Source organism: Phoenix dactylifera, chromosome 9, assembly GCF_009389715.1.
Source record: "Phoenix dactylifera cultivar Barhee BC4 chromosome 9, palm_55x_up_171113_PBpolish2nd_filt_p, whole genome shotgun sequence".
Taxonomy (NCBI): Eukaryota; Viridiplantae; Streptophyta; class Magnoliopsida; order Arecales; family Arecaceae; genus Phoenix; species Phoenix dactylifera.
In genome coordinates, this window is record NC_052400.1 from 2,354,673 (window position 1) to 2,378,826 (window position 24,154).

At 37.6% G+C, this 24,154-nt stretch overlaps 1 protein-coding gene across 5 annotated transcripts in view; it reads right to left on the reverse strand.

Annotated features, from left to right (window-relative positions):
- Window positions 1-5,856: 5,856 nt before the first annotated feature.
- Window positions 5,857-24,154, reverse strand: part of LOC103713146 — a 28,231-nt gene continuing 9,933 nt past the window's right edge. The window contains exons 8-22 of one of the 5 annotated variants that reach the window (XM_039129799.1): window positions 23,285-23,407; window positions 23,002-23,075; window positions 18,857-19,441; window positions 18,651-18,762; window positions 18,342-18,479; window positions 16,315-16,635; window positions 15,864-16,143; window positions 14,534-15,768; window positions 14,047-14,449; window positions 13,007-13,938; window positions 12,843-12,908; window positions 12,650-12,775; window positions 9,954-10,198; window positions 8,665-9,853; window positions 5,857-6,381 (exon numbers count right to left, since the gene is read on the reverse strand). In XM_039129799.1, coding sequence (XP_038985727.1) covers window positions 8,689-9,853; window positions 9,954-10,198; window positions 12,650-12,775; window positions 12,843-12,908; window positions 13,007-13,938; window positions 14,047-14,449; window positions 14,534-15,768; window positions 15,864-16,143; window positions 16,315-16,635; window positions 18,342-18,479; window positions 18,651-18,762; window positions 18,857-19,441; window positions 23,002-23,075; window positions 23,285-23,407 — 5,805 coding nt within the window. In that variant the 3' untranslated portion in view covers window positions 5,857-6,381; window positions 8,665-8,688. Of the gene's footprint in view, window positions 6,382-6,508; window positions 7,060-8,658; window positions 9,854-9,953; window positions 10,199-12,649; window positions 12,776-12,842; window positions 12,909-13,006; window positions 13,939-14,046; window positions 14,450-14,533; window positions 15,769-15,863; window positions 16,144-16,314; window positions 16,636-18,341; window positions 18,480-18,650; window positions 18,763-18,856; window positions 19,442-23,001; window positions 23,076-23,284; window positions 23,408-24,154 lie in introns of those variants that run through there. The other 4 variants (XM_039129801.1, XM_039129798.1, XM_039129802.1 and 1 more) reach the window with 4 other exon arrangements.

Genomic DNA, 24,154 nt, shown 5'->3' on the forward strand with positions numbered 1-24,154 from the left:
AGATCCTAAAGCTGCACTGGCATCTCTGATCTTTGTTTGCATGTCAAATGCATGTCTTTTCAAAAATCCTCTCAGTTTTGATTGTTTGACTCCATTTTTAGCGGTTGACCCAATTATTTTAGTCAATTATTGCACTAGCACTCAGCCATCGAGAGCGATGGGTGCATGCGAAAGTCTTCGCATCGTGTCGGGTGATTGCTACCATACCATAATTTAAGGTAAACAAGGGCTAATAATGCAGCAGTAGTCAACCACGGGATCACGATGTGAATACTAGAAGTTGGAAGTATATAAGGACTTCAAAAACTAGATTAAACCACGGGATGAAGTCAATAAAATGAACCCATGAACCCATAAACGTTACCTTTGTGCTCCAAGAAAACAATGAATCTATAATAATTTGCTAGAATATACATACATACATGCATGCATACATATATACATATATGTATATATATGTGTGTGTATAAAGTCAAGATCAATTTTGATGATAGTATTTTAAATAGAGGTAATGACTAGTTTTGCTATCGGAAGTACCAACGATGCACTAGTGGTTGCAGGTGGCATCAAATTTGTTGAGACGATGATGCTAATATGGTCGAGAATTTAGATCAGGTTGGAACAAATTAATTATTTTTTACAGCCCAAGCCATGGTCTATTATGGTAGGATCTTCCTCGAGCAGTCCTTCTATACGAACACTCGATGAGAACCTTTGTTATCCATTGTCATACCTCTGCAACCTTCAGCAAATTTTTGAACAAGAAAGCTTGACGAGAGGGAACGAGGAAAACATATATTGCATGAAACAAGACGTGTGGTTCGGCTACTTGAAATAAATATACCCAGAGTGGATGGATAAAATGCTTCTCTTCCAAAACATTGCCAACGTCAGGGCTCCTCTTTCTTTGGGAAACTATTAAGTCTACTACTGCCGGATAAAACTGGACTTTGCAATTGAAAAAAACACTGAATTAAATGCTTTCATCCATGTTTTTCCAAGAATATAAGAAAATTGTTGTCCGTACTGCATGCACCGTGTGGCCATGCATGCATCCAACAATGGCTATTGATTTCTATAGCCTCATTCATCAAACATGTATCTTGGTGAACTATTGTAGAAATCAACTACAAGTGTCGTAAAACTGGTGCATACGGTGTAGGCAATAATTTCTCTATAATATTCCGTGTGCTCCCATTAGTCCACAATTGCCAAAACGGCTCACCAACGCGGCTAAACTGGGTTCATAAGAAAAAGGGAAAAATATATAAAAAAAAACCCAGCACTCCTACCTCTCTCTCTCTCTCTCTCTCTCTCTCTCTCTCTCTCTCTCTCTCTCTCTCTCTCTCCATAGTATTATGGGATCTTCACCACCAGTCTTGCTGCTCCTTTGGCAACTTGTTACGTGGGTAAAGCATAATAATCTTTTTGAAATCAAATGGTTGATTTCAAAAAATAAAATATCTAAAAATTGAGCTGAAAAATCTTCTATAGGAGAAAAATTATATTCTATATGATATACACTACATGATCATATATGCCATCAATCATAACCGCTCGTTCCTATGAGCCCCAATCATCAAGCGCTTATCTCGTGCAGAGCTACAGGAATGAACGATTGTGATTGTCGATATATATGGCCACATGGTGCACGTTGTGTAGGATATAATTTTTCTGAAGAATCTTATATAATAGTCCCAATATAATTAGCCATACAAATAGCCTTTCAATCAGATATATCATTAGCCTTCCTATAAATATGAAATATCTTGAGCAAAAGCAAAGCGCATATCATTCACCAGCAATCTTGTAGAAAGAGATGCAGTCTAGCAAAAGAGGATGGAGGATCTGAAAGCCATATGATAACAGTCGATGAATCTCCTAAAAAATTAGCCCCTTCCAAGCAGCACATAGTTTAGCCACTGGAACTACAGTATCAAAAATTCTGATACCACCTGCAACTAATAAAGCACCATCAGTGTGGCTTTGAGGAAGCAGATTATGGTGGCTTCTAGGATGCAGAAACTCTATTGAAAGAGCCACGGGTTACTGTTATGGAAGATCATTTTGGAGCGGAGATATGCATAAACTCCTGGGCTTGGGCAGATGCTTTAATCAGAATCAACCACTCTCGGACTCGATCCCTAATGTTGACTGTTACGGGGGGTTCCCCGAATTTAGTCCCACATCGGCCGTGTAGCGGGAAGGTCTGTGCCATATAATGGGGGGCTCAATCACCCTTCCCTTAGGAGGCGCCTTTTGTGGAGCAAAACCGTGAGGCGCCGTGAGGAGGGCTCCGGGTACGCTCGACCCCCGAATCGGACCCAAAGCGGACAATACCTTCTGGGGGACACTCTCTCTTTTGCTGCTCGGCTGGTGTATGGGCTCTGCTGGTGACGGGGTGCAAATCCCGCATCATTGACTTTCAAGTACAATCAGGTTTTCTTGTCAAACCTTCCTACTGCCCGATTATTTTGAATAGTTTAATCCAATCATTGAGAAAAGACCCCTTTTTTATCTTCCGTCGTTTTAGTTTTTTCCTCTCAATTTCTTCGGACGGTGAAACGTATCCCGTCACCGGACTAGAATTTGGCATTGATGGGATGTTTATGTGGGCTAAGGGAACGAATAGAATAAAATAAAACATTGGCTAGACGAATTTCATACACAATAATACACATTATTAAAATTTAAATCAAGGTCGAGAAGCTAACGGTCCGTCAAAATAAGAGTTGTCTTGGCCATCACTTTGAGCATATCAACCTACCTACTAGTTTTACAGGTCCGGGTTGCATCTTTTCCATAGAATGATTCAAATCCTTTTTTTCATAGGATAGGTGCCATTAAATCGTGCAGTAGCCACTACGAGATCTATACAGACCGATAAAAAAGATGCTTTAAAATCTGGGTAAGGCATGATTCAACAATTGATGTCGGAGGAAAAAAAAAAAAAAACACCATCCTTTTCGCATGCGAAAGATGCAACCAAACCTCTAGTTTTACCATAGTGTTACCTTACGAAGCAAACTTCATTTATTTGGGGACAATATTTTGATTTTTTATAGAGTAAAATGAATTAAATAAATAAAATATAAGATCTATTTAGATTTATTTTGTTTTATCTCAAAACCAAACAAAGTTCTGAGAATTATAGAGCACCCCAATTGAGGGATTGCTGTAAACATTTATACTTTCTGATAAACATGTATTTTTATTTCTCAATGGCATGCTTCTTTGTGCCTCTCCAGCAAATAATGTGACTGTCAAAAAAATATACAATTCAAACAGGTAGCTCCCGTTAAACAGCACCGCTTATATAGTGCCTTCTCCCACATGAGCATTACATACAGGATTGTATTGTATTAAATTAATCCTAAGCACTATTTTAAGAGAATAGCCATAGACTTCTCTGTTTCTTAAACAACTTTGTGTGTTAAAATAGGTTTATCATTTCAATCATTTTGATTTAGAAAACGATATAAGTATGAGGTTAAGCATAAATATGTGATCGATCATTTATACCGGATTCAGCGGGTGTAAATGGAATTATTTCTTTCATGTCAAATTTTATTTTAAATACTAAAACTCTACCTGATGATTCCCTGACCTTTGATTTGTGCGGGGCTGCTGAGGTCCACTGGGTCTGATCCATTTGCAGAGCATCCTATCGCATCATCTTCTCTTAGCCTAACCTAGCTATTTATAATAAGTCAAAAAGAGTTGTCCCTGGCTTTCCAAACCATGTAATTAACCAATGCAATAATTAAACAATAATATAACCTGAGATCATTAGATCAGTGGGTTATACCCTCCTTCATTATCCCTATCTTAGGACTTGCTAGATTGCAATTAGCCGGCCCTCAAGCAAGGAATATACTCCGTCCATGTATGTTGTTGGGCTTCTGGCCCATGGGCTTTATGATCTAATCCATGTAGTTCGAGAAACCCAAATCACGAGTTCGCCGTCAATAAAGGTCCATTTCATCTTCTGGAGCGAATCACCTACGGAGATGCTTAGGGCTCACTCGTGTCGGGTGCGTGTTGTATCTTTTGTGCAAAAGAACGATTGATTTTCTTTCATAACATCGACCATTGGATCATTCCCTGCATGGATCTCAAAGCACTTCGTGTGATCCAATGGTGGATTCGTGTAGAGAAAGGTGAATCATTCTTTCGCGCGAAAGATACAACCCGTGTCCCACGCATGTCAAATAGTTTTTCTAACTTCCAAAGCCCAAGTGTGGGAACTAATCAAATGTTGTCTATGGTGCAAGAAGGCACCTTCCCGTGGAACACTTGTATCCGAAGTGCCTCGGCAAACAAATTGATCCCATCCTATTGGTGAGGTCAATAGCCTAACATTCCTAGAAAATATAGTTGACACCTCTTCAACTATAGAGGCGACCATAGCAACCCTAACAAGGCGACCCTAACTAGAATTAAACCATTAACACACAAATAACGAGTTCTCAACTACCAAGCTTCAATATTTGGTTTTATTTTATTTAGGTAGTTCACTTACTCATATATATTCACATCATCAAATAGCCATTTGATGTGTCTTGTGATATTTTATACTTTAATCAATAATTTTTTTTAAAAAATGAATTCTTTTCTTTTTAATAAAAATAAAAATAAATATTTCTATATTATGTTTTATGATATTTTCAAAACTTTGTTAAAATATTTAGAATATTAATAACTTCTATTATTCCGATATTTATATATAATTTTCTAATAGCTCTCTCTAAAAATAGATAATTTATAACAATTTCTTTATTCGCACTATAATTAAAGTGTAATGCAAGGTATTTGATGCAGAAATATTATTAATATTTTTATATATTCTTGTTTTAAATAAATTTTAATTTTAGTATTTGTAATACAAATCTAATCCAACTAGTAATCTGGATGCTTGATCAGTTCGATCTCTATATAGGTTTAATAATTGCCCCTTAGACCCTCCATTTGTGCATCATGTACAATCTAGATGGTCAATTCTATTCCTATCCTTTGTGATATATATTTAATTTAGCTTTATTATTGAATTCTACTCAATATATGATTTATATCTGAATAACATCTAACTTATAACCATAATCGAATAGAAAAAATTGATATAACTACTATCAAACTTGTATCTATATCCATTTAAAATAAATATGGATATGCTTAACATACATATATATATATATATATATATATATATATATATATATATATATATATATATATTCAATATGGATGCACTAATATCCTATCCATATAAGATCCATTTTCAGCCCGAGGCTGAACCAAATCACACGTTTGCGCTAGCCTAGCCTGAAAATCTCGTAGGTCTTAGGGTAGAGCCTAGGCACGATATTTACTTCCAAATCCCCACCTGAGCCTGAGCCCAGCCCCATGCCCAACCTGAATAAGCCTATTTGGTTAAAAGGTTAAGCCCGACCTGAATTGCCTCCACTAACCCAAACTGCTTGCCCCAATTGGACAAAGATGCTCGGGCCCAACACGACAGACTACGAGCAAGTGATCCTATAAGAATTCAGGTCAGCATTGGGCAGGGTTCCGGGCTCAAGCTTCGGGAAGTCAAGCTTGAGCTAAAAGGCCGTATTCAGATCAGGCCGAACATTAAACCGAGCCTGGCCCGAAATTTATTGAGGCTTTGTTTTCAGACCCATGCTTGACCCGAACGAACTATGTCGCACCTAGCCTTAAAGCCTGCCCCAAAGCCAGCCCGGCCCAACATGTTTTGGGCCAGCCAAGGCCCACTTCTGATCCTATTGGTATGGATTTGAAAGTCGAGCTACACTCAAACAGCCTGTATGACCTCAGAATGAAATTTTCCCAGCAGAATAATAAAATAAAGCCTTCTCATTAGGGTAATCAAAATTAAAAATCAGTTGCTGAATTCTTGCATGTACAGGGAGGGGCAAGGCAAAAAACGGCAGTAAATCTGTGCATCTAAAGAAGAAATTAGTGGATGGAGAATGACCAACTTTATGGACTGGATGACCAGATTTCACATTTGGCCACCTCTAATTTCTCATTTTCTTCACTATACAGGAAATATAAGCCATCAAAACCTATAATCCCTATCAAAGAGGGGCTTATGTACATAGGTTACAGACACTCAAATCAGGTTTACAGCGCAACTTGGTGATACCAAAATGGGGAGAATAACCTTCACAATGACATGGGGGGGACGGTGTTTGGAATCCTTGCCGCTTCCTGCGACCAGCTTCATGCAACTGGCGCTTTGACTGAAAGGTCAAAATTTTCATGTGAAGCTGTCTTAATATCCCTTAAGATCACTGACGTGTTCATCAAGGAGCAAATTCTTGCTGTGACTTTGACTCCGAGCTCGGGTACTAGGATGAGCTGTCATGAAGACATGCATTAAACAACAGGAGAAGAATTATAGTCACTTCTGATGTAGGCAGAGCACTAACAAAGCCAAACAAAAATACTTGGAAGAGGAGCAGAGCAAAATGTAGGCATATTCATCTGAATGGACTCAAGGAACCCCTTGAAGAAATCTATATGCCAAAATACCAAAATACATGATTAACTCATCAATCGTAAAAATAAAATAAAATAAAACAAAATGTTCCAAATTTGAAGCCTGCACACTTTTGTTCACACTGAAGTCACGAGCATGTACACTGCTGAGAAATTCAACTTGATCCAAATTATGACATCTTACCAACTTGATCCGACCAGAAAGGAATGAATTTCTTCTTTAAGTCTACTCAACTCGAAGCTCACAACAAAATATAAAGAAAATGAATAGAATAATATGTGAAGTTTAGAAACACAGTTTCTGCCCAATTAACTGTCACTTACTGAAATTGTTTTTCTGGATGAAATCTTCATATAAGAAATGACAATTTCAGTTCTCTGCTTCCACTTACATGGCACAACACTTGTGCATGCACATCAACCAGGAGCATGGTTGGATGCATGAGAGAAATGTGGATGGCAGCGATCACTCCACTGACTAAAGTTCTCTCTTTATGTAACTCAAGTGCATTTCTAGTTTCCATCAGTTGTTGTTCCCTGTAGGAGAGTAAGAGCTGAGTGCTTCTACTTAAGACTCCAGCGTTTATACAGGAATAGCCAGACAAAAGGTGGAGTTCGAATCAGGAGTTCCTAACATTCTCTTTCCAGAAGGTTGGACTCACTTCCTTGTCCGACATTTTTTCCCCCACATTCATCAAGAGTTGAATCGATGGAAATGTAGAATTATCAGACCCGTGGAGACATCCCAGAGGGCTCACCATTATACAGGTAGAAATATCCAAATGTGTCATGAATGCACTGATGCAGTTGCTACCATACCTATATTCTATATTAAACTTGATTTTGGAGCATGCATGTGTTTATCTCCATGTCTCCACCTCACTAAAACTAATGCATTTACGACCCCACATAATTCAGCTCTAGCTTCCAAAACTAGGAATACATAAAACAAATTTATGGATAATCTAGTTTAATCACAACATTGAAAAATTGCCACCATTCATACTACCTCTCATGTGAATCAAGCATCCCGAGAATACTGCCAGGTAATCATGAGTATAGCAATATGAATCATGTGAATAACATGAAAAAGAAGCACATGATGCAACTACATGCAAATTAAAATGCCAGAAGGACAACCCAAAGTGCATGAATAATCATAAAGGCTAGGCATGAATAGTGACCTTTTCAACCAAGGCATGATAGTTCAACTAATTAACAATGTTAAGCAAGGTCAAAAAAATCGGTACCGGGCACTGTACCGGTTACCTGGCAGCATAAGTTAGTACGGATTGTGTTGGGCCTGTACCGATGAGGACACGGTACCGTGGAAGAAAGAAAAAGAGAGAGAGAAGGGGGGGAGAGGGATAGAGGTTGGAGGAGGGTGGCAGACGTCAGCGGAGAGCCGCAAGGGCCCAGCGGAGGCCGCGGCCTTCGCCGGCCCCCCACGGCCCTCCCTCTCCCTCCCTCCCCCGCTCGCTCTCTCTTTTCTTCTTCTCTGGCTCCGGCAACAGGCCTCGTTTTCATTGCCGGAACCGTACCGGCGAGCCACAATTACGGCTCGAGACAGCTAGAACTGTCCAGTTCGGAACAGTTCTGTTGACCTTAATGTTAAGGCTCAACTGGAGGTTTCATCTTATAATTTATGCAATTTTTGTATCTTGACAGGTACTTCTAGACGGACAAAAATGGTTCTGGCTCTTAAAAATATAAAACCAATATCAAAGGTAATTTAAACTGTGATTTTTTGCATTGCATGAATGAAGGAAAATAATAACCAATATTGATGTACAGGTCATATTTGATTCTCCATGTTTAATTACTAAAAATTAACCATGGAACTTTTGGTCCATATAAACAAGTTTAATTATGAATTGAGAAATCCTTCTTATTCAACTGAACTGATTAATTGATTAAGAAAGATTCATATCTTTTAATCCCCAGACAAACACCAATCAGCTAAATATCAACTTTATACTTATATCATCAGGATTAAGGACTTCATTGTCAGCGATGTTTGAAAGCAACACATCCCCAAATCAAGAACCTAGGTGTGAGTTCACGTCAGCAGACAGCAAAACACATATGCATTATTATGTTTACTTAATTACTGCCCGGTTAGATTACAAGACTTACCTTTACCTTATCTGGATCGTAAAAGATGCCTCATATTGCAGCTGCATCCGAAGGTGGCTTCTTAACAGGAACAGGCTTTGATGAAGTTTCAGGCTTCTTTGAAGATATAAGAGCTGAAGATAGCAGCGCATCAACAGCTTCACGTTGTCGCTTCCTTCTTGTGATCATATCTTTTTGTTCTGCTAGTTTAGACAATTTACTTTTGTTTGTGTCAGTCGCAATGTTATTTCCATTCCCAGAAGATGGTAAAGTTAAAGAATCTTTATGACTGGAACTACTAGATTTAGGGTGCTCAGAAAATGTCTGTGCTTCTTTTGCTTTCTTTATCAAACTACTAATAGAATCTGTTTCCAATGGTACATTGACCTTGATCCGGCCCCCCGTTCTTTCACATACAGGATTTTTCTTTAATGTGTCCTCAGTTTTTGCCAACTTATCATTCTGCTTATGCGGCTTTTTCCCTTCATGTCTTTCTATAGTTGAGGCCATATCCTTAGGACATCTGTACTCCTGCTGCAGAACACCACCACCTGAAAGACCACTGTTTTTTGAGTTCCGTGTTCCCTTAAGACTAGTCAAATAACGATCATGTGAACACCTGCTTGCATGTGTTTCTAGATTACCATCTATGAGTTTAGTTTTTCCTCTCTGTTCTCTAGCTTTAACATTCACAGGTTGATCTCCAGAGCTGACATCTTTGCACCTTTGACCCTGCTTTGGTTTACTTGAATGTAGATCCAACATTGAAGAGGTAACATTTTCTCTGGATGAGGATAGAGCCTTCCCAAATATTGACTTATATGGTCTCTCAACTGAAATGAACAAATTTCTTTCCTTGGAATTCTGGATCAAAGCAGCCCAATGGAGATTTCTCTTCAATGTCCGTGCATTACTGACTACCCATAAAGAGTATTTAGCCCGTGTTAAAGCAACATTCATGCGTCTCACATCGGCAACAAAACCAATTCCACTTGAGTTAATAATAGGTGGTTTGGCATTGGAATTTGAAGCTCTAACAGTTGATAGTACCAGTATGTCTACTTCACGACCTTGAAATCCATCAACAGTGTTGAACTCCATGTCAGAAATGATTTCTGGCCCAAATGCACTGGAAAACCGCGAACGCAATAATGAAAGTTGACTCCTATAGGGAGTTATGATACCTATTCTTCCAGGAACGAATTCTGATGGGTATCTGTCTCAAGAAAACAAAGAACCAGAACAATCAACAAAAATTGCATAACTATACAAAAAAGTTGCATTAAATCTCTGAAAAAGAAAAGAAAAGAAAGTACCTTTTTTTAAAAACCTTCAATATTTCAACAGCTGCATCAGCTTCAAACTCATTATAAAGGGAAAGAGAACCAGAATTCTTTCCAGGATGTTCATAACCATCAGCAATATCAAAGAACATGTAAGGACCAAGACAAGCATTCTCATGAAAAGCTGCTGTTCTGTTGGCCATTTGAGCACCATTTAGCAATTTGTTCTCGTAAAAGTGCAATGATGGGAATTTGCTTATCTCAGGGTGCATACGATACTGGGAGGAAAGAATACACGATAACTTCTCAGAAAACTAACTGAAGATATAGTTTTATTCGCCTAAATATGAGATTCAATATGAAAAAACATATTGTAGCATTTATTATTCTTAGTCTGATACACGATATTCTTTTTGATTCTTTGCATTTCCATATGCAATGGCGCAAAAATAATATATTATATAATGTAGATGTGCAGTGTGTGTGCACGCGTACATGTGTGCATGCAACAATCACTTGCAAAAGTTAAACAAGGAGATCCATCAGGATGTGGTTCTGGTAAGAAGGCATAAAGTGCTGGACATATTAAGGCGTCAGATTTAAATGATGAATGACCCTGCTAAAATCAGCATCCAAAAGAACGGAGGACTGCCTGAAGCAATAACTATGGAAAACAGTGAATTGATGCAGTCAGCATTAAGGTGTCAGAACATCTTGCGGATACTAGAACTGCTTCATAATCCTGAGCTTGTTGTCTACAACAACACTATTGAAGGACCTCAAGGCACAGCCCAGTTTCTTCAACCACCTTAACAAGCTTCCTTGAGATAGCCAAGAGAATGGCATAGAGATAAAAGAAATAAGTAGCAACAAAAATTGGGCCCAATTTAGGAGTAAATAGATCATGAAAAAATGCTAGCACTGCTCTTCCAAAAAACAAGCACGGGATCACAAATACAAGACAAAGCAAAGGTTTCAAAGAAGAAAATGCCATAAAATTGCACACATGGGTCAGGACGCTTCAAGATGCAGATATGAGGCACAAGGGATTAGATGAACAAACAACATGGGAGATTCCTCCTTTTAGATAATATTAGAACCCAAGCACATGCAATGAACATTTGGGAAAAAAATAATATGAAATTTCCAATTATAGTACATGCAATAGTGAAAAATAATCCTTAAAAGTAATTAGATATTTGTTTGTATGCTTTTGTAGTTTTGTCTCTATATCTACCTCAGAAGTATTCTAATTAAACATTTACTTATCTATCTACTGTTGGTATTTCTATTTTTTCTAATTTGTTTACTCATATTTTTTTCATATGGTATTTCTCTATTTATTTGCAACATGATTTTAATTTTAATTTTTATTTATTTATTCTCAAAAAATGGTGAGAGAATGAAAAGAGAAGATTTTTTTGGTATAATCTCACCAAAAAGGAAATATTTCATTACATTTCTCTTTATTTGTTTATACACTTTTGATTTTTTTGCCTTATTCCTTTCTATCACATTTTTCTTTGGTATGATCCTTTCCTCACATGTTTATAACCAGTTTTTGTAATTATGTCCTCATTTTGTTACAAACTAAGATTTTTCTTATTTGTTTTATTAGGCTTGTTAGTTGTTATTAGGCAAAATTTCTTTATTTGTCAAAAATTGAGATTTAATTTTTGTTTCCTTATTTGTATATGGTCAGGATTGTATAGGTAATTTAAAAAAATGGAAGGATATTTTCGGTATCAAAAAATGATAGAATCTAGAAGGAATTTTTTAGGATTTCAAAATTAATGTTTTTTATATCGTAGAGATATTTAGCCATGAGCATCAATGTACAGGATTTTAATTGGCTTAAACAGATCCTTTTCAGCTGATATTTAAGACCAAGACTTGAACATAATTTATTTTAAAATAACAATCCATTTCACTAATGAAAACCCTGATATAGTCTATGAATTCATCTTCACTTTTCCCTAGTTGTGACTTTTACTGAGAATAGCAACCTTCATGATTAAGTACTCTCTCATCTCGTGCAAAACTTGGAAATCGATTTCAATTTTCAACATAAGCTCTCCATGTTCATATGCTTCTTCGATTATCTTCCTTTTGTTGTAATCAAGGTTTTAAAACCCGCGGGATGGGGGTGTCCCAGTTTCTCCATGGAATGGGACGCCCCGCTGTCGGTGAGATCAAACATGACCATGCAGTGCTGCACCAGCAAATACAGTTTGCATGTAGCAACTGCTGCACTCACATTGCCCTCTTGCTTTCCAAGTGTCCAAATGGAGTCGGGCCATGGTTTGCAAAAGAGGAACTTTTCTCACCTCATAACCCCAATAACCCTACTAAGTCATGATGATCACCAATATAAACCATAAGTACAGGAAGAATAATCCACTACAGACCTCCTGACCAATCCTTCTTAGTTCAAAAACTTTATTTCATTCATTATCAATTATTTTTTTACAAATTAAAAAAGAATTTGAAGCTGCATGATAAAAATTTTAGAAAGTAATTTATGCAATATGTCAACCACCAGCAATAATAACTAATCAGAATACATAACCAGCAATCTTGCTTCAAAGAAAATTAACATGGAAGAAAAAAAGACGCAACAGTATGTACTAAACCTTGAATTTAAGTGAACAAATACAGAAAGATTTCAGTAAGATATAACAATCAATACACCAAGTGTATACAACAAAATTTTCCTCCGTGTAATATACCTGTTCGGTAAGCATTATCACTGGGTGACCAGCTCTTTGTAATCGCTCAAACATGCTGCACTCAAAGAGAAACTTGCTGGCTACATTAGAAAGCACGGTAGCTGGAAGCTGCTTTGGATCACCAACCTTCAAAATGAGAACTTGTTAATGAGGGTTTTTATCACTGGATAAGTTAAACAAATTAAGGAATTACCATAACGCATTTCGTTCCATTTGATTTCAGAAGCTGAAGTGGAATCAATGTTGCTGGCTCGAGAGCCTATGAAAGTAAATTCCAAAGACATTCACAATTCAGCTCAGTCAGTCCAGGAACAAACCGAGCTAACACATATATAGAGAACAGACAAGAAAACATACCTGGGCTGCTTCATCAATTACAACAACATCAAACAATGTTTGTTCGGAAAAATTTCCAAATCTACCACAAGAAGCAGATTCAGAGCAAACCCCATAAATGTCACCACCGCACCCACTGAGTGTCGTTACTACAATTTCAGCCTCCCTTAAGATAGATTTTCGAATATTATGCCTGAGGGACCTGCTTTCATCAGAAACTTTCTTTTCTCGGGCCTGAGAAGAAGCAAGCTCCCCACAAATTGCTTTCTTCTGTCCATACAAAATATTGAGCTTTGCTCCTATTGCCACATCAGATACTTTTTGTGCATCCTCTTCCTTGGAGAGCTCATTGTCTAGAGAATTATTTGTGTTCACATGTCCATCTTCTAGTTTAGCACGCTTAGCTTCATAATACCGTATGGTATCTACAACCTTCTCAAGTTTAGCACGAAGAGCACTAGATGGCTCCACGTCTATATCATTTTTTGCATCAGTTTGGTTTTTCATGCCTTCTACCAACCGTTGTTCAACAAGTGTATCAATGAAATAAGGCAATGAACTAGGATGAACTGTTTTCGCATTGCCTACCCTCACTATATATGGTTTGTACAACTTTCCATCATTCCCATAAAGACCCTGACTGACTCTTGATACCAGTTCATCAACTGCTGCATTTGACTGTGCACAGATAAGAACCCTTCCTCTTACAGGACGTTCTGTTGGTCTAGAGGAATCTTCTTCTGCATCCTTAATCATTTGTTTGGCGAAGGCTGCATCCTGCCAAGCTCTTGCTACTGCAGCTGTCTGGCTAATCTGTGTTCTTGGATTGCTGCATGTGATATTATTTGTACTTGAACCACTGTTGTGTATTTTCGAGGAATAGTTGTTACACATTGTTGGTAAAGCAAGCAATGCACTTACAACAGCAACAATTGTTCTAGTTTTACCAGTACCTGCAAACAAGAACAATTTCAGAACCTCTCTCATACACACACACACACAAATAATACATACATATATATGTATATTACTTATCAATAAAGATCAGAAAGAATTGAAACCTGGAGGACCCTGTATAAGAGAGAGTTCAAAATTTCTCCTGGAATCCTGTTTTCTGATGGCAACACTGATAGCTTGAAGCTGACTGTCATTAAATGAGGACATCAACATTTTCTGCATGGCCTGAGAGAGCTTGCTTAGTTGAACTTTCCCAGATTCAGGATACCCAAGGGAACCATCAACTGGATTTAAAATAATTGGAAGCATAGGGATATCATGTAGTGATGAAAGAGCTTGAAATTCTCGAAGCTGAGGGGTTATACTCATAAGACGACTTAAAAACCATTTACTCCGTTCGATAAGAAACCTTCTCACTTTATTTAAACGTGAAGAACCATTTGGAAGATAAAACCTGATTACTAGAATTATTGACCAACTTTTATCACTTTTCTCACGTCTCTCCACCTGAGATATAAACCAAGATAAAACAAGCCTAGATAAGGTATACAGTCTTACAAATTAAAATAAAAAAGAAAATGAGGTTAATACCTTTCCAAGTACATGCACATGTTGGGAAGATTTTTGAAGGGGCTCTTTGGTGAGCAAAACCAGGTCATTCTCTACACAACCTCTAGATACTAAAGACTCGTTTTTCTCGGGACGGCACCGAACAAGATGAAAATCATCAATCCTTTCAACTGAAAGTATACATAGGCTGCCACAAGACATGTCATCTGAAGAGGACTCTATATATGAATTGTGTAGCTGAGCTTTGAACTCTTCCAAAGCCAATGGCCGAAAAATTTCAACGTAATGTTTTGGTGATTGAAAACATAAAGGCACCTCTCTCAAATTCACTGAAGCTGTGTCCTCAACTTCATTAGCAGAACATAACCCCACAACAGCAAAGTAATCCATCTCTAAAATGGGTTTATACCAATCATCCAATCTTGGTGGCTTAAGTCTTCTAATTGCCATGTCCTTTCTACTAAGGAAACCCATTTTATTTTTTATTGGTAATTGAAGTGGAACAACTTGCCGTTTGGGAGCAGAAATGCTTGGCTTTGTAAGGACTAATTTTGGACGTTTAGAATTACTGAGTGCACATTCCAAGGGATCATCTTCAGCATCATGTATTAAATCTTCAATGATAACATTCCCCTTTTCTGGTTCCAAAGAAGGAATAGTTTGAGCTGATGATTGATAATGCACAAGTCGGGAAGAAGAGCTGGCTTTTTTAAGTGATGCAGCAATATCATTGACATCAGACAACTTATGTGGTTGCTTGTCTATGCCTATGCCTATGCCTATTAAGGGGATTGGAGATGTTTTTCTTCCACTAACAGATGACTCAGCTCTACAAGAAACTTGAGTATCATTATCTTGCTTTTGGGAAGAAACTTGAGTGTCCTTGACAAATGTTCTTGGTACAACAGGTTCAAATATGTTTCTCGAACAACTAGTAATGTTGAAAACCATAGAATCATCTGACGGTAACTCTTTACCAGCCACATTTGGGGAAGCTGCTTTTTCTGCTTCATCATCTGATACAATAATGACATCCCTACCTTCGATTATTTTTGTTGGCTCTTTGCCCTTGGTGTGTAGAACTTGGTTGCCACAGACCCTATTCTCTGGAGCAGGGCTTCCCTTCGCAAATGAAGGTTCAGGAAGTAATGGCTTTGTTTTTAATGCTTTCCCTAGAATAGACCGAGAAGTTTCTTTGTGCAATGAAATTGTTAGGTGATATATTTTGTCCTTCAACTCATCAACTGCAACTGCATCTAGTATGCAAAAGTTATACATATTTAATATATCTACCAAAAGCAAGGAAGTTAAGAGAAACATGAGATAATGTGCAAGAGGGGAAGAAATAAACCTTGTGATATGATTGCTTCAATGGCATCAATAGTGCATGGAGCTGTGCCACCATGTGAACCTTGTAAAACGTTCAGCAGAGCAAACATGCACTGCTTCCAATGTCTGCTAATGACAAGAAGAGATGACCTCCCCCAGTCCACCAAATCAGAGAGCCATCTGATGTCAAAAATATCTGGCTCAGGCACCATGGATCCTGAACTCCCGGACCACTCATTTGCTGATGAGCTCACCCTTTCATAAACAACAGGTAGTGCTTCCAGTAGCCGAACACATGTCATCTGTAAAAATAAAGAAATAAAGAAAATGGAAAAACTAAGAAAATATAAAAAAGAAAATTCATAAGAGAGAAAGGAAGAAATGTCTTAAACGGGAAGTTGATATGAAAGAGCAAATGAGGCAAGAATGAATGATAAAAAATAAGAAAAGGGAGACATTTCAACATTCTATACCTGACAATTCTTGCTATTAACAAGCTCCTTTCCTTCCTCTAAGCATTTCAATATGGAAGGCCACATAATTGCTGAGAGAAGATAACAGAATTTCTCCCAAGATTTCGTGACCACAACAATTGCCGAATTTCCAGGTCTAACCGAGAGATAGTCAGAACAAGGTTGTCGCAAAAATCCTCCCTCGGATACAAATTTTGCAGAGTTTAAATCCTGGCTGATAGGTGATTTCTGAGAAGTAACTACTTCCTTTAATAGTTTACGCATGACAAAAAATAGGTGATGGAGATCATGAAAATTTCCCAAAAAGGAATCCGCTTGGATCTGAAAGTTAAGCAAAATTGTAATAATGTTAACATCATGGAAATGTTGCTTTTAGTCTAGTCAACATAATAACCTTAGCTTCAAGTATATCAGCACGAGGCTTGCCAACAGATTAGTTTAACTTTAGTGAAAACCCTCCAATGTCTAGAAATATTCATTAACAAACGGATTTTAGTAATCTATTTTAATTAATGCCTCATTCTCATGCATCCTTCTAGAGAGTACAGAGTATAGAAATCAAGTTTTTTTCATTTTACTTCAATAAATTCTGAAACTTTTTTTCTCTCAGGCATGAATTCATAAATCCACCATTTCATGCACTCGCACTGCAGTCATATTTCTCATTTGAAAACTTCAGTTCACCAGAATAACCTTTTCTTGCGGGAGGATTGGTTGGGCCTGGGGGCAAGGTGCTGTGTTGTGCAGTAATTCTATGGAAGAAATAAACAAAAACTAAAATAAAGCAGCAAACAAATTACAAGGTCCTTGCTACCCTTAGCTCAAAAGGATAACTAAAGCGCCAAGAACCAAAACGCAACAAAATCATAATCCTTATATGCAATGCTACCAACATTACAAAAACATAAGCATCAACATCACTGTGTACCTAACTTCTACTAGCTTCTTAGTTCATGTCTGAATGGAAACTATCAACTTTTATGCTGATGATGTAGAAATTAAAGAACAATAAAAAAAATAGCACTATGCTACTCAAGTAACAGTCATATGGCAGAGAATATGAACTTGACATTTATCTTTGACAATTCAAGGAGTTTGTTCCCTCCATGACATCAACAAGACCACAAGTTGATCATACGGCATTAACACCTCAATCTTCCATGACAAACATATATAGAGGAGTCAATGCAAAGAACAAAAGTGTCTCTCAACACCCCACTTATTAGCAAAGGTAGCATCACCAACTACAAAAATGCTTTTCTTGATGAGCATGTCTTGACTTTACAATTTCAAGAGAAAGGAAGAAAAAGAAATTTAAACCTTACATTATGGAATGAACTTAATAATATTGATATCCCCTAGGTTTATGCAGTAAAAAGGACTTGCCAGTCCCTTCTTTTAGACAAATTCAGCCAACGCACATGTCAAGCATGGAGAGAGAAGGCTATATACAGTCCTGTCCATAACGGGATGAATGAGCGAGCGTACTTCGTCTTTCGAGCTCCTGCTTCTTTTGATTGAACCTACCCGGACCTAACACACTCCGTCTTTGAAGCCTTTGTTCCCACCCAAAAAAATCCATGGAATTTATACCATCACGCTACATGCTTCCAACTTTTCAATAATTTTCGACCAAATTTCACATGAGATCTCCTAAAGTTCAATGTTTAAAAATTCACAAATGCTATCCAGCAAAAAAGATGCAAGTTCACATAACCAAATGCCCTACAACGGAAGAAAAGTGCTTGTCACTCCATTCTTAACCAAAAAAAAAAAATCCTTGCAGGTCCCACTTCTTAAATAAGATCCTTACAGAAGAAAAGTGCTAATCCAATTAAGTAAAGACTAAGAAGTAACTAGGATAAAAGCAAAAACTTCAGAAATGGATAAGCATGGTCTGAAAAAAAATGAAAAATAAACCCAAACAATATCTTGTCAACAGAAACATGAACACTTTGAATCATTGAAGCTGGCTAACTTTAAACACAATGTAACCCATAAATCTATGTACCAGTTTCAAAGATTACCTGTTTTAAAGCAAATCTCATCCCCAAAAACATTGCAGATAGAGAAGATGCACTAGAGCAAAGAAACTGAAGTCCAGAAGTCAGACCTCGTGTATTAGAAACATGCTCCAATATAACCCGATCAACTTGCCTTATGATCTGCAACAAGTAGACTGGTGTTATGTTAGAAAATTATAAAAGATGGAAAAGCAATCTAATATCAGTGAATACAATGTCTTTTTTTACTTCTCATTGCATGTTAGCACAAGTTCCTATATCCTATTAAAACTCATAAAAGTATTACATGGAATAATTTAAGTTGGCACACACATCATTAGGATCTATAAGCAAAAGTATCAAGCTCTCTGCCATTCTTGGTTCCCAAGTCCACTGCTTCTGAAGTTCACGATGCTCTATTTGCATGACAAAATGGGCAGCAAACCTAAATCAAATTTAAAATATATTTCCAGTAAATGCTGCAACACAAAAATAACAAACGGATATTGTAATCATGACAGGAAAAAAATGCTGGAAACCTCTTGAATGTTCTTATTAGAAGAATACACATTGACGACGCCTTAACAGAGTTTCTGGTCTCATTCCCATCTCCACCATCATCAGAACCATTTGGAACCTCCCACATCAATGATGAAGAAATTTCTCCAGCATATGATGACAACCAGTTGTCTACAGAAAGTGATAACTCCACACTAGACATGGACTCCAGCATAGAAATATGAGCCAAAGCCCAAAAAACAGCCTTTGAAAAAGATATAGGAAGGATTGATGGATCCACTTTAATTAAAGCATCAAACCATAATGCAGGAACACACGTCCATTCTTTACATTCACGAGAGGTAAGCTTGCTTTGGATGCCAAAGAAATTCCAACAACTGTAATCCTTCTCCTCAATATCATGGGAAAAATGGAGTTCATCCTCATCATCAAAAAAATCAGCTGAGATGCTCATATTATCCTTTGAAACGGAATGGTACTGTAACTTCAAAGAAATCAAAGCAGAAGCATCAGAAATCATAATTGTATTGATGAGATCAAATGCTGGTTGACGCAAAGAACTATGAAGAGATGAATCCTTCAGCGAGCTAACCAGAGAAGGACCCCTGTTTGTCAAAATCAAAGTTCATATTATCCATATCTGCAATAGAAAATATAGTCTAGCACATGCAATGCATATTACTGCTATCAAAGAAGGAAATCACAATTGGCACCAAGTGTATTGCCTTCACCCCAAAAGACGGAATTCTTTTTATTGTTATTTAGCTGAATTAACCAGCAAAATGGAATTATGCTGGTAAAAAACCCAAATATATATACAGTAAGTCATGCTGGCGAAAACTCCTATGCAAGTGTAAAATTCATATGCAGGTGTACTGCATGAAATTTCTACAACACCAAGTTTATAGTCATTTCTTCACCACATGAGGTAATATTAAGTGTCCAAGTAATGTATTATGCACTCCTTTACTTTGGGAGGAAAAATGTTGCAATACAACAGTTTCGAAGACCGTCTAAGAAGCCACAGGCGCCTGCTTATGCTGGCTATCCATATAAAAAACTTTTCTTTTCATTCAATCATGCACGATTCCGATTATGCCTGTCGTAGGAGGAACTTGAGTATTCTTCGGTGAAAAAGTGCTGCCGGTTATGGCAAAAATCGTGTGGAATCAGCAATATTACTTCTTTGATTAGTTGCAACAGCATGAGCAAAAGATATGAGACTATTTGCTTTTCAATTGTTATCTACTTTTGTTTTTAACATATATAATGTGGCAGCAAAGGACGCATTGGTATGGAAAGAAGGTTAAAAAAGAAGCAGGTGAGAATAGTAATCATTCTAGAAATATAGTGGAGATGTATAGGATGACTTTGCATCTGCTTTGTGTTATACTTTGTATAAGACACTTAAAATACATCCCATCATGCAGAAACGTCTTTCCATTATGGAATTGTTAGGTAATAAATTTAATATGTATGATCTTTCTCACTAATAGATATTCTGAAACCTACTAAAGAACAACATTCCTTACTCCTAAGTCCTAACTATCATAGAACAACTAGTAGTTCTCAAAGGAGTTTCAGATGTCTTTCAGCAAAAAAAAAAGGAGTTTCAGATGTCATACAAGATAAATATTTAAATCATTTAGTGGCATAAGAATGGTTCATTCAACAATGAAGGCCATAATCAAATATATAAAATTCTTTACCTATTGTGACCTACGAATACAGATCAACACAAGATATTCCCTTTAATTCACACGTGTTTCATTCCTACAATAGCCTAGATCACCCAAAATAGAAATGCCTTCATATTGTTTGACATAACTTACCTCCATTCGAACCATTTTTGGTTTTAAGCTCCTCTTTCCCTACTGCATGTACAACCAATAGTCAAGACACAGCACCATGGTAATGACCATTTTAGGCCATCACTATACCCGCTCAAGCTATCTCAAACAATTATCTCTAAAACCTTGTTAAATTAAAATATGACTGCCCTCAAATGAAATCATCTCTGAAGTTATTTCTGCTTGTATTGCTACATATTCACCCTAAAATCTTTGTCTCTGCTATCTTTGTTATATGCTGGTGTAGGTTCCCCACTTACAACACCCTCATCCATGCAAAATCTTGTAGTTGTTTTACAAAATTTTCCCATTATGTTAAAATGCCATCCAACTAATGGTGCATCATATAAAAAAGACTAATCGGTAGGTAAAAAGACCTACTTTATCAGTCATGCAATTTAAGATTATACAACCAGGGATAACCATCCAAAGTTTCCCAAGATAGTCTATGAGGGAGGGAAGACAAAATTTGTCAAGGAACAGCATTCATTATGAGACACAAGTGATAAGCTCAAAAATCAATTTTAGAACACAATCCATGTAAATGTAATAAAATAAAGAGGGTCAAAATTTTCCGTGATCAAGAAGATTCAGACTTATAATATATATTTTGAAGAGAGGAAAACATTGAGGTGAACATGTGGTACATATAGGAAAGATGGAGTTAACAAAAATTATGATGCACAAAAGTAAAATCGATGCAAGGGAAACTAATTGTAAAGGTCTACGTACAATTAGGTTTAAAGATAGCCTTATAAAAAAGCCTCTCTCTCTCTCTCTCTCTAGGAGAGGCTATGAGGGGGTCTTGAATTCCTATATCGGGTCAAGGGAGTGGAAAATAGCTGGGCAAAATTTCGAAAGGATGTAAAAAAATTATCACTAGAACTGTTCAATATGTGGGTCGGGTCAAGATTGGGCTGGGCTCAGACCAAGGTATAAATAAAATTAGTCAGCCCCGAACCTAGCCCGGCTCGAAATTCAGGCCTATCTTCCAAGCCCGAGCCCGGTACTTACTCAGTCTTTGAGCTTCAGGCCGAGCAAAATCAGGTTTCTTGATGGCCTAAGTCCCTACTCCTCACAACCCCAATTCGCATTGATCTCCAACATCGAACACCTAAAGCTGTAAGTAATAGTGTCGGGCTTCAATCCCGCTGCCTCAATCTCTTTGATCAAATCAAGCACGTCTCGGGGCTTCCCATTGAGGGCCAGGTAAACCACCCGAACATTATAAACTAACAAATCGGGCTTGCGGCACTTCCTCTTCATCTCCTTCCACAATCTCTCAACCTCCTCAGGCCTGCCCTCTTTATAGAAGGAATCAAGAAGGGCGGTGTAGGTGACGATGGTGACCTCGATTTTTTCTCCTCTATCTCCTTCAAGACGGCTAGGGCCTTCTTGGCATCGCCAATGAGGCAATGGGACTTGACGAGGATGCCATAGGAGAAGTTGTCGGGGCGATGGAGAGGTGGTGGGTGAGGTCGACAAAGAGGTCGGGGATGCGGCGATGGCTAGAGCAAGGAGGGGGACTAGTTAAGGGAAGAGAGCAGGGCATTGAGGGAGATGGCAATGCGGGGGGGACCAAGGAAGGGGATCTCATCAAGGGTGTGGAGGGAGTGGTCGAGCATGCTACCGGTAGCATAGGCAGTGATGATGGTAGCAAGGAAGGCCCGTCGAAGGTGTGGGTGTCCTTGAGGGGCTCAAGGAGGGCCTCAATGTCAGAGAAGTGGCGAATGTGGGCCAAGTGGCGAATAGTAGGGTCGAAGGCATGGTGGTCGGAGAAGAGGCCAGCGACGGTGGCGGGAGCGAAGGGAGGAGACTAGGACAGAGAGGGCATCCATGGGTGAAGAAGACGAGGAAGAAGGTGAGAGGTGTTTTATATTATACGATATATATTTTATAGTATATGATATGATATATATTTTACATTATATAAAATCTGGGTCAAGCTAGGCTAAAGCCAGGTTGACCTAAACCCGAGTCTAACCAATTTAACAAGCAAGCTCTTTTTTCGGGCCTGGCCCAGCCCACCAGCCTTAAAATCCATATCCATGCCCATCTAAAACATTTTGAGCTTGAGCAGGTCGGACAGGCCGTTCAGCCCATGAATAGATCTAGTTGTCATCTAGCAGCAAAAAGCATTGAAGCATTCACAAATTCATTCCCATGTGTGGGGCAAGGCTTCATCATAATAGAATTATGGTTAAATATTGCATAAGTGCACAATATATACAATGATGTATAGAAAAATAATCAGAGTACCAAGTAATTGAATGCATAGAGCACAAAAAAATGGCATAGATTTGCTTAGAGCTTACCACATATGAGCACACTCAAAAGGCGGGCATGGAGGATTCATTATATAGCCCCGATGAACGATAAGGAGAGCAATCTGAAAGCATATTCATAAAGATGGCAAGAAAATAAATATCAGAAGAAAATATGATTAGGGCATTAAAACAAAGAAAATGATAAACTTAAACTACCAAATATAGTTAGTGTGAAATTAATCAACATAAAAAATGTGATATTAATATAGACTTGTGTTAGCCTTTTACTTATGTCAAAGAAATTAATGTTACAGAAAGGAAATCCCCTAACCTTACAAGCATTTTTTCTTGTTAGGAGACTGAAGTTACTACTCTGAGTCACTTGATGTAGGAGAAAATAGAGGAAGTGTCTTCGTTGTTTTTCATGCTCGCCATCTTGCAAAGCCTCAAGAGACTGGATGAAGAATTACATAGTCTATTAGTAAGTAGTTGCATGTGAAAGAAAAAAGGGCAAGTTTACAATGAAAATCGTGTGTATGCAGTATACATAGACATAGATCTACGCATGTGTGCATGTATGTATGTATACATACATACATACATACATACATACATACATACATATATATATATATATATATATATATATATATATATATATATATATATATATATATATATATATATATATATATATATACGTGTACATATAAACATATATACATAAATATATATATGTATGTATGTATGTATGTATGTATACTTGTCTGTCTGTGTGCATATATCTTCACTCATGTGTATATATGGGCGTGATACATATAGGGTGTAAATAAAGGACCTCACACCTGCTATAAAATTCAATATTCCAAGTTGCGAAACAAAATTCTAAATGTGGCTTTACAAAGCTAAAATTCCCATGTACTGAATATCATTTTTTCTAACTTTTTGCATAAGCCGGACTGCTTACGTAAATCTAGTATATAAATATCCCATATAATCAGCATATTCTAGTTTTAAAATTGTAGTGAGGAAGTACTCAGTCGGTCCAAATGTTGCCTGTGTGTCAATTCCTCCTACAAGGTACAATGTGTTAATTTGGGGAGAAATTGGTGCCTAGGATCCTCCAAAGCAAGGCATGCAACCTCGATGTCAGGTACCATACTGGTATGTTGCGGATTGGTATAGTACAATATGCATCCAG